The sequence below is a fragment of the Anomalospiza imberbis genome, chromosome 7 (assembly GCF_031753505.1).
Source record: "Anomalospiza imberbis isolate Cuckoo-Finch-1a 21T00152 chromosome 7, ASM3175350v1, whole genome shotgun sequence".
In the NCBI taxonomy this organism is placed as follows: Eukaryota; Metazoa; Chordata; class Aves; order Passeriformes; family Viduidae; genus Anomalospiza; species Anomalospiza imberbis.
In genome coordinates, this window is record NC_089687.1 from 25101092 (window position 1) to 25112909 (window position 11818).

The 11818-nt window shown below is 39.5% G+C and overlaps 1 protein-coding gene across 1 annotated transcript; it reads left to right on the forward strand.

Annotated features, from left to right (window-relative positions):
- Positions 1–474: 474 nt before the first annotated feature.
- Positions 475–11584, forward strand: ICOS (inducible T cell costimulator). The gene is made up of 6 exons (XM_068196067.1): positions 475–617; positions 6242–6280; positions 8306–8644; positions 10096–10205; positions 10802–10892; positions 11432–11584. The coding sequence occupies exons 1-5, from the start codon at positions 539–541 to the stop codon at positions 10889–10891; spliced, it is 657 nt and encodes a 218-aa protein (XP_068052168.1). The 5' UTR covers positions 475–538; the 3' UTR covers position 10892; positions 11432–11584.
- Positions 11585–11818: the final 234 nt, after the last annotated feature.

Sequence of the window (11818 nt, forward strand, 5' to 3'; positions counted from 1 at the left end):
GCCAAAGGGATCTTTCTGCAATTTGGCCATGTTCTTCCCATGATTTTCAGGACCAGGACACACGAGAGACTCCTACCCCACTAACTAGCGGTTTCCACATAGAGCAGGACCATTAGTTATGTAAAACCAGTTGAAACTGGTGGGGAGAAAACAGGTTGCCAGTTACAAATATGTATGTACTGTAAGTTAATACTAGTTGCTGACCATGGGCCATCTGCAGAAGTCTACTGTAGATGACTGCAGTCTCTATTGTGATAGACTTTACCAGAAACCAGTCTTTGCAAAGTGAACGTCAAAAGTAATGTCAGAAAGTCGTTCATCCTCCTGTCTGTGACAGCAAACCATTAGGTAGGAAAAAAAATAAAGCATTAAACCAAGTATGTGCAACAGGTAATGCTGACATAGCTATAATGTAGTCAGGGAACAAATGTTAAATTAAAAACTCATTCTGAATATCTTGCAGTTTTCCCCAGAGCCCACAAACCACTTCCTTTTCTACCCATGTGCTCTTCCCATCTTCACAGTAGACAGAAGGCTGATGCCTCTGGGTGAGGCAGGCATGAAGGCAGTTGCTGTAACTTTCTGTGTCCTCTGCTTTCAGTTTGAAGCGCTGTACGGTGAGTAACATTCTGGATTATTCTCTTTGCAGTAGATGTCTCTCTATAGAATATAACTTAGCCAATGATGGGAGACAGTAGATGAGGCATGATGGCAAGGGGTTGGAGGAATAAAGGTAATGGAGGGTATTGGCTGCAAAAAGACTGCTTTCAACTTCAATATCACTAGAGTTGGTGGGAAGATAATTCCTGCCAGCACTGGATGTTTGCTCTGAAATGAAAAAGTACAAGTTTTCATTGTTTATGTTCTTTAGCTCTTCTGCTCAGTGTTACCCTTTAGCTGTTGAGATTGTAGTGCTCCAGCCAGCTTCCCTTGATGGATATAAGATCTCATAGCAGCATGACAGTGAATAATAAAGAGAAACCAAGTTATCAATATTAAACCTGCTCTCTTTTCAGCAGGGAATTTTTATACAATGAAAAATGTATATGGCATGGAAGAGTAGATGAGATCCTTTTGGTGCAGGCTTGAAACACAGATTTAAAAGGAACCATGGAATTCCTATGCTGTGTTTGAGAACGTGCACAGTGACAGCACCAATCTCAGTCCAGCCTTTAACATGGATGTAGCATTTAACAAGATTCAGTGTTTTATCCCAGCTGTGCAAAGTAAAATATCACAGCTTTACCTGTAACCTCTCTGAAACACACATATTAATGGGTCAGCATGGAAATACAGATAATAACAGATTGGGAAGAGTCTTTTTTTTCCATTCATATTCTGTCCAAGGATTGGTATGATACATCATATTTAGTATGCACAATTACTAAACACCATCTAAATACACTCCTTTGATGGTTATGCCAAGGACTACTAAATATTTGTTTCTGAAATTCTAGTGAAAAGAGATAGAATTTAAGTACTCCTGAGGTTTCAGGAAGAACTTCAGCTATCCTATAAATAAAAACAAATTTTCAGCTCTTTAGGTAATGCAAATACATTTTGGAAGGCTAACTAATATATGGATAGCATGCCGAGTTTTCAGATAGAATGAAAAGATGGGGGAAATCACAAGAAAGAGTAATTGTATTGGTATCTCTAAAGGAAGTTCTCCTTGGAAAGTTGTTCCTAAATCTACTAACAAAAAATCCTTTCAGTTTGGTTACTTCTCACTTAGTCAATTTAGCATGAATACCTGACCAGCATGTTTTTACACGTGACTGAAGCTATCTAGAAAGCCCTTCCTCTTGGGAAGAAATAAACTGCAATTTTAAGGGTGCAAATAATTGTTCTGTCTGATACCAGCATTTCTCCCTTCCTTCAAATATGGAGGATAGGATTTAGGCAGGGGACTGGACAAAGGAGATGACAAGAGAAAGAGACTGCATGTAAGAAAAAATGGTATCTCTCATGTTTTTTGTCTTACAGTGTTCTCAGCATAACTTGTAACCTCTGGATGTAAATAGGTCACAGGAGGTGATATAGATGTGTGCATATGTGCATTATGATTTTATAAACCAATTGTGATAAAGAAATTGTTCATAAGAGCAGGGAGCCTCCCTGTTGCCCACAGAGAAACACAGGCAATGGGATTTTTGAGTACAGACCTGGAGGTAGGATTCCATAGCACTTGAGGCCCTTGTTATGAAACACTGCACATGAGCTTTGGCACACCAACACTTACAAAGCTTTATCACTCCTCACCTACGTATCTCCTGTTGTCAATACAGCAGGAAACCATGGTAATTTTTTAGAAGGGCTTCTGAAATATTATCAACTGGCTGTCAACATACCATATCCCTGGTATGTTTTATATGAATTTCAGTATTTCTCAACTTAAGTTATACCATAGAAATAATTCAGATTAAAGATAGCTTCCTGGGATAAACTGGGCCATTACTGCTTTGCTCACAAGCACTCCTTCCTCACTTAATCCTGGATCTTGAAAGATAGAAATGTGTTAGTTTTAGGTATATGACTAATAATGCTAAATTGACAGTGTCATCTTTCAGAGTGCCTTGGAAGTTCAAAACTATAGCAACTTAAAAACTATGTGCAGTTTCATTATGCATTTAGTATGAACAAAACAAATATGTTTGTTTTAAAGGCAGGGTCTGCGATTTCCTTGCTCATCTTCAGAGGCAAACACACACAAGTGAAATTATGCTTGTTATTTTTATCAGCTAGTTAGTTTTCTGAGATCTGGGGCAGATCATACAAACAGCAAGAAAACAAAATAACATTATTCCATTCTCCTGGCCTAAACCTCAAGCTTGAAAAGTGATTGAAAGTGGTTTTTAAGCTTCTGTTAGGACCAAAATGTGTAATGGATTGGTGGTGTTTTGAAATAGTGCTGGGTCTGCCAAAGAATAACTAGAAAGCTCAAAATTGCAATCCTATTAAAATGAAAACAACATACCTTCCATTGGCCTCAGTATCCAAGCACACTACCATAGAAATTCCCAAACTTCTGCCAAAAGGTTTTCCTGCTGCACTAAAGATGAAATTGAGGTGGAAATGTACATGACTGTAAATACACTTATACACAAATGTACATGCACGCAAGCTCTCCTTCAGAGCTTAACATAACAAGATGTAACTTTCATACACATGTTAATATCTTTGACTTATATCTAAACCACAATATTTGTTTTGGCACTCTGCTTCACATCAGGTGAACCAGGAACAACTTCTTGCAACTCCACATTGTGACACTGCTAGGAAACAAACTTTTCTCAAACCTTCTCTTCCTCTTTTCTCAAACCTCTATATGCAATCAAATAATCTTTTTATATGAAAAATAAGAAAAAGGAATCTTACAGCCAAAACTAAGCATTTTTACTGCTGAACCAGTAAAATTCTTCTGTTCAATTTCAACAATAGCATAATGTAGACTTCTATTCACGTATTTTTGAGGTAGAATTAGGGAGAATTAGTCAGGGAATCTCTCAATATTACTGGATGTTTAAACCCCAGGTTCCTATCTAACATCCTACTAAATGTACATTCATTCTGACTGGAGTTTGGCAAGAAACATCCCAAATCTGTCCAGCCATTAACAACAGAGTGCCACAGGTCCATATGATTACCTAGGAATGAATGGGTACAAATGGGGACAGAAGATCAGCAGTCAGGCACAGGGAGGGGAAACGAGCAATTTCTTAGTATTCAGCAAGTGCATTCAAATTAGGAACTGATGCAGAGTAGCTAGTGAGTTGGAAATTTATATCAGCTCTCACCCATTGTGGTCATCCATGTGTACAATTTTGTGTTTTAATCTCAGGCACTGTTAATCTAATTCAAAAATGTGCTGCCTTTATCCTATGCTAAGCACACTGTTCTCTATGGCCACTTGTTTCAGAGGAATACTAATTGTATCACATTTACCAAAATGCTCATTCAGAGAATTACTTTACTGAATGTTCCTTGAAAACAGTCATTTTAGGCTTCTGGGTTGGAGAGAATACAAAACAATCTTTCAGCTTGCCACAAGGTCACATGAACTAAATGCTTAATGACCTCTCTCTGCCCTTTTTCATTAAAAACAAGGATTAAAACCATGATCTCTGACAAACATTTTAACCCATTTAGTATGAAAGGGCAATTTCATTAGCTAACAGTGAAATTGAACTCTTCTCAGAGAAAAACAGAGAAAACAGATCTGAAGTTGTTACTTTAGTGTTCAGAGTAGGGTTGTCCCAGGCTCCTCTGGGACATTGCATCACTTGGCTCTGTAGCTACCCTGACAGAGTCAGCATCTGCCTTTACTCTCAGATGACCAATGACAAAAGTAGAGGTTTCAGCTTCAGGTAGGTGCTTCTCAGAAGTATCAGATAAGTTTAGCATTCATCATGCTCCCGAACTTCTACTGTACATTTGTTTTTTTCTTCCCTTCCCTAAATAATTTGTTGGGTGTTTGGCCTAATTTTAAAGGTATGTGTTACTGAACTACAGGATGTCAAACTACAGAGCATTTGAAATGACCTTTATCTCAAATGCTGTTCTCATAGCAACTGTTTTCTTTCTTCATGCAACATATAAGTCATCAAGAATTATTTCTTTATTTGACCTTTGCTTTCATCTTTTCAGAGTATATAAAATTATAAGAGCTTGCACTTTCTGTCTGTGCCTTCAGTGGTTTTAGAGCTCTATCTCACTGTAGCTTGGCAAGCTGTGTGTTTTCTCTGTGTCTTATCTTCACACCAGTGGTACAAGATGCTAAATACCTTGTCTGTTATCATATACTTAAATAATAGTCCTGAGAGAAGTACAGATATTAGAACTGTCACAGAATTAGATAAGGGTGCTGACTGTGCGCCGTAAACCAGGAAGAATTTGATGACTAGGGAAATGGTAAATCAGTCAAGAAGGGATAACTGTTTTTACTGCTCTCTAACTGAGCATCGCAAAGTGTCTTCCAGAAGTCCATTAGCTCCTGTGTCACACTAAAGGTATCTTAAACGAGTATCATCCATTTCAATGCCCTTGCCAGTGGCAGTAAGTGAGGAGCAAGAATTCAAAAAGGAAAAAAGCATGAACACTAAAAGACTGAAAGAGCTGAGATCATACAAAGGTACTCAAAAGAGAATGATCCTATGCTCTTGTGCATTTACAGGCTAAATGTCAAAGATAACAGGTGCCTTGGAAAAAAGACTATTTATACTATGCAATCAGTGCAATACCTGGCACAGCTGGGGGTCTGCTCTGTGTGGATCTATCTAGACTACCGTGCAACTGTAACAAGAATAGGATAGTGCATCAAAGTCTTTAAGTATTTGCCCTGTATTTCCTTAGTGTCATAAAATCCTGATGTAGATATATTTCATTCTAAGCAGCATCTGAAGAACTTACTCAGGCTACCAGAAAACAGGAACAGCAGATAGAAGTTTTTTCTGTTTATCTGTCTGAACATTTAATTTTAGGGCACTGCAAAAAGGAAAATTCCAAATGAAACACTATCAGACTCTGCTATGTTGCCAGTACTGACATACAAATTGTTCTGGAGTGTTGCCATGGTGTGTGGTGATGGAGGCAGTGGCTTAAAAAACAAAACCAGAACAATTATTAAAAATGTGTCTGTGTTCTGTAATGAAGATCACCTATGAACAATAAGAGAAAAAGTTGCTATTGGAAAAGGAACAAAACCATATGCATTGCTTGAATGTTTTCTTGATGTATGTTTAGGAACATGATCCAGATAATGATAAGATGTTTTGGTGCTGTGTCAAGCAGTGAGGGAAGCAGAACAAATATTGATGGAAATGAGTACTTTGGTCTGGGAAAAGTGTGATGCTGGATTATTGCAAAATCAGGACTCATGAGAAATCAAAAATATGGTTTTTTATTTCCGACAGATTTCCTCAGTATCTTGGTGAAAGAGTTTTACTTTCATGTCAGTTCTGTTTCTGAAGAACATGTATTACTTTGTAAAAGTGTTTTAAGAATTTGTGAATGTTATATGTATAATCAATATAAATTCTTGTCCTGAGAATTTTCTTTCTACTTTGATTTTTATATTTCATTCTTTTATCATATGATTTTAGAGTGTAGCACAGAAAGTATCAGACAGGATAGTGATACAAATTATAAAATAGCTTCAGCATCTTAACATTGCATGGTTAACCTCCTGTTCCTGCATTGCTGTTCTTGAATTTTAAACAGAAAACAACTTTGTGTTTTTCAGGAGTTGACAGCTGCTCATCATGTGCATGCAAAAATATAGGTAAGATGCATTTGCCTAATTTGGCTTACAGTTTTAAATGCCTTTCTACATCAGAAAATACTGCCCTTAAATAAAAAAAAGGTCATTTTTTACTGCAAATTTAACATAGTTTTATCTGAGGGAGTTTCCTGTGCTATTGGTTGCTGACTTTACAAAGTCAAGCTGTGAGGTAGCAGGATGTCTTCGGTGAGTTCACTTTCTTTCCTTTTCCAAGAAGTTTGTAAAAATAGAGTTACTCAGCATCTGAGAGCTTTTCATAGAGATTTTGGGAGGGTCAAATGTGATTTCTGGACTGCATGTGGGTGCACGCACACAGTAACAATCGTCCTCTATGCCTTTTATTATCTGAGCAATAATGGTACTAAAGCCATCTAAGTAATTGGGTTGATTGAATTAGGTTATGCCATGTCTAAAATCACTATTCCACATAGACAAGTCAGGTCCTGTGGTTAAGGCAGTCACATAGGAGCTTGGGATTCACATCCCATTTTAAAGTTCCAGCTACATCATCAAATTAGCAGGGTTGCTGGGCCCAGAGAGTGGTGGTGAATAGAGCTACATCCAGCTGGTGGCTGCTTACAAGTGGGGTTCCCCAGGGCTCAGTTTTGGGGCTAGTTCTGTTGAATGTCTTTATCAATCGCCTCTATGAGGGGTGCACCTTCAATAACTTTGCAGACAACACCAAGTTAGGTGGAAGTGTTAGATGGGAGTAAAGGAAGGCTCTGGACAGGCTGGACCAATGGGTCGCGATCAATTGTATGAAGTTCAACAAGGCCAAGTGCCAAGTCCTGCACTTGGGTCACAGCAACCCAGGCAGCCCTACAAGCTGGGGGAAGAGTGTCTGGAAAACTGCCTGGTAAAGGTCCTGAGGGTGCTAGTCAGCAGCCAGTTGAACATGTGCCCGCTGTGAGCACAGTGTGTGCCCAGGTAGCCAAGAAAGCCAGTGGCATCCTGGCATGTATCAAATACTTTGTGGCCAGGAAGATCAGGGCAATGACTGTCAACCTGTACTCAGCACTGGTGAGGCCACATCTCGAATCCTGTGTCCAGTTTTGGGTCCCTCACTACAAGAAAGACATTGAGGTGTTGGAGTGGGTCCAGAGGAGGCAACAGAGCTGGTGAAAGGAGTGGCTGAGGGAGCTGGGGGTGTTTAACCTTAAAAAAAGGAGGCTCAGGGGAGAACTTGCCATTTTCTACACCTACCTGAAAGGAGGTTGCAGCAAGGTAGGGTTCAGTCTCTTCTCCTAAGTAAATGTGACAAGAGGAAATGGCCTCAAGTTGCACAAGGAGAGATTTAGACTGGATATTAGGAAAAATTTCTTCACTGAAAGAGCAGTGTAGCATTGAAACAGGCTGCCTGGAGAAGTGGTAAAGTCATCACCCCTGGGGGAATTTAAAAGACACTTTGGTATGGCACTTAGGGACATGGTTTCATGGTGGACTTGGCAATGCTGGGCTAATGCTTGGACTTCATGATCTTAAGGGTCTTTTCCAATCTAAATAATTCTATACTTGCATGTTCAATAAGGTACAGATTACAAACCATAAAACAGAGATCATTATTATCATTATCATCTTTGTCCCACATGTTTTATCTATGAATAGGACAATCTGACACTGAGGCAGGGATTATATGTCTACACAGCGTTTGGTCCAGGGGGCTGTTAAACAATAGCTAGTAATTGATACTGTAAGTAATATTAGTAACTTCACCATTTGGTAGCTTTAGTAGTGAGTAATATTATCAAGGTCACTGATCTAATGCTAACAGTAATCTCTCCAGCCTTAGAGCAGATAACAGGCCAGGTGTCATTTATTTTATCAGTAATGTCTGCCACAATCAGAATAATGCAGTGGTATCTCATTGTGAGGGCTGCTTTTCACAGCCAGGCCATTCTGAATACCTACATGCCTTAAATGAAAATCACATGGTTCATTCGTTTTATTTAAATTAGTTTCTTAGCACTTTAAGGATTCTTTTCACTGCTATATGTGTGACTATACTTATTGTTTTCATGTCTTCAGATCAGGCCCATGTCTCTGATGGCCAGGTGATGGTGGAATTTGAAAATGGAAACTTCCATTTCACATTCCCCAACCCCAAAAATGTGAGTGAATTCAGCATGACCCTCTTCAAAGGGCGTGAAAAGAAGGAAATCTGTGCACTCCATCTGAGCAAAGAAAGAGTTATCTCCAAGAGTAATGTCACCTACTGTCAGACACAGAATTCAAGTAGCAGCACCACTTTCATTCTTAAAAATCTGGAACGAAAACATATTGACGTTTATACATACTACCTGGAGATATTCTTACCCCCTCCTTACATAGAGTGCTATCTGAAAGAAACCTATTTGTACGTCCAAGGTAAGTTTAGTTCTCTTCTCTCCTCACTTCAGTTTGCTGATAAGTAGCCACTGGGTATAGCTATGCTGCAGTGAAGAATGTGACTACAGTTCACACAGCTAATGCCCAGGCAGCTTAAAACTACTTAGCAGGGGGGGCTGGTAACAGTGGAGCTTTGTTGGCATACTGCTCAGCACATCCTCTCTATATTTCTTCATCTTCTTGAGCAGGTTTTGCAGGCCATGCTGAGCTTTGTGTAGTGGTGGTAGCACCCAAGTTAGTTTGACTACAGCTTCTAGAGTACTGCAGTCTCTCCTTTGCCTCCTTGCAACAGCAATTTCTCTTGTCCATTTTAAAGCTACTGAGTATAAATGTTAAGATTAGGTCTAGCCAGTGGGAAAAAATCCATTCTGAGAGCTATCTTCAAAAGCCCAGGACTAAAGAAAATCGATTGTAAAATATCCATTCTAGTAGCAGTATATGGAACTCTCGGATGACCTTGAGGTGTGAAGAAGATGGTGTTCACCTCTGTGAAGCAGACCTTCAGCTTTAGGGCCTTCTTAGAGCAGAAGAGATCCACAGCTGTTGAGAATTTTTGGCTGTTTACTGAGAAGGGCTTGGACTAACTCCAGAAAGACTAACTGCCCAGGTTTTAGTTTTGACCTGGCTTTCGTTCAGTGGCTCTTTAGTACACTAAACTGAAAGAGTTAAGGTGGTTTTGCTCACATCAGTTCTTGGTTCTGCATACAGTTCAGTTGCAGCATGGTACTGTTTGTTGTCCTTCCCTTGCTTTCTTTTCCTCTCTGCCAACACCAGGAATAAACAAAGATAGATGATGAAATGCCACAGTAATTACGTGCTTTAGTCAAGTTGTCTCTCAATCCTCTCTGTATTTAAAAAGCTTCTCAGAATTAAGCTGTGACATTTGGTTTTGTCTGCAGTGTCCATTTCCATTTGTATGGATAGCCAGATGCTCTGAGCTTTTTCTAAATGTTCACACCCTATATTTTCTCTGGGCAAGGGCAATCTTGAGTACCTCTGGGTGCCTCCCTATCCAAACACCACTGACAAAGTCTACCTTCTTTTGACCAGGCTGCCCTTAAAATCACCTGTGGTACTTACTGCATATAAGCTTAAACCTTGTTCAGATCTGAAACACTATGTTGGAGGTTGGGATTTTTCTGTTTTTTTCTTTTCTTTCTCAGCATGCTCTCAAGCCTGGCTTTGTTTCTTTTCAGTCTACACTTTCAGAACTGTGTACCAACAGTTTCCCCTTTCTTTCTGAAAAAATGCCATCTTCTGCTTCCTACTGAATACACTTTTCCAAGGTGGCAATTCACCTCAGCAAAATCCTTCTTCGGAGCTCACTTTTGCTAACCTATTAATATGAAGAGGGAAAAGAATTTAAGTCATCTGTAGAAGGCAAAAATGAAAATTAGCAGTAATGACTTTTTTTTTCCTCCCATTTTCAGATAAGGAGGACTGCTTTTCACTTGGACTCATGTTATGGATTACTATCGGTGTGATCATTTTTGCCATTTCCTGTGTCTGCTGTGTCGTGGCCTGTTGCTTAAGGAACAAGGTAAGCAAACATATGAGATAATGCAGAACCCTTCTCCCAAAGGTCATGGATGGGGAACTTGATTTAATGAGATTTAGAGAGTGGGACAGGCACATACTCAGCAGTGCTGTGTTTTTTGACAAAAAGACTGAGTTGTTAACTTACCACTGGATTTCAAGTCATTGATGACAGTAGCTCAGATTTAATTTTTCTATGACAGAATTGTTTATTGATTTAAGGGCTTGGAACCAAAGGAAAGAGGAGAAATGGTGCACAAGTCAGCAAAATTACTTTGGTAAACAGTACACCTGACTGTTTTCTTTAAGAAGGTGAAACAATCATCAGTGGAGCAATTCCAGCACTGTTCTGCTGCAAAGCCACTTAGATTTGACTCAAGAAAGAAGAAAAACCAAGGACATTAGCTATTCTTTTGGGCAATGTGTGTTTTTAGTTTTCAGTCTGTTTTATTCCAAGTTTTCTATGTGAGTCTGACATGTCCATTCTGACCTAAATGTTCCCACTGAAAACAGTAACTGTCCTACTTAATGAACAAAGGTGGGAGTGGCAAAGGTAAGTGACCACAAATTAAATTCATGGCATTTTCTCTCTGTTGGCAGAATCAGAAGTGTGAATCCAACTCCCATGAGTACAACAGTGAATACATGCCCATGGCAGCAGTGAATGCAGCTAAAAAACCAAGAATCTGAGGTTGTGTTTAGCCCAGCTGTACCTCTGCTTGTGTCTGTTGCAAGGCTTTCTCTGGGCGGGGGGAAGAACTACTTGCTGTGTCTGCCATTGATTCTTGGTGGGTGGCTGGGTGACAGGGTGGGATTCTTACAATAGCTTGTTAATGGAGTTCATGCTGCCACCTTGCAGGAAGACAAAACTAAAAGCAAAATCTCTAGAAACCTTTTGAATCATAATGGTGGACTGGATCCTAGAAATGCCACTGCTTCACGTCTGTGCAAAGCAATGATCTTACGCATGAGGAAGAGATGTGAAACTGTTCTGTTCAGATTCTTGAGATGATGCATGGTACTGAAAATCGCTGTAGGGAAGTGATTTTCTAGATTTATGAGTGTTACTGGCTAAGGACAAATATTCTGCAGAGAATGAGGAGCTTCCTAACTGCTTAAGCCCTACAGAAGCTACTACACAAGCAGTTTTCGATATAGAGCAGAAGCAGAATTTGGACTTATTCAGACATATGAGTGCTGCACATAACTGATTCTCTATTTCTATTCTAGGTATAAGTTGCCTGTGGCATGGAAATTTTGGAAGCAGTTTTTCAGCTACTTGAACTTGGACAATGGGAAATCAGCATTTCCCCACCTTTCCCAGCCTCCCTGAGCTCTCATGATGGCCCTGTGCTCAATCATGTGACACCCACTGTAGTACTGTTCTGAGCTGTGTTTTGCTCTAGCCTTGTTTGTGAACTGGCAGCCTGCCTGATCCACTGACTCACGGACATGAAATGATAACAAGTTAAAGATGTCAGCTTTTAGTTGAAGAAAATGTAAGATTCCTGTAGTGCTGCTACAGAAATAACTTTTATTTTCTAGTCTCCTTTATTATAAAAAAAAAAAGACTACCTCCAAAGACAACCCTTGTGGTACAGCCATACTGCCATGTAT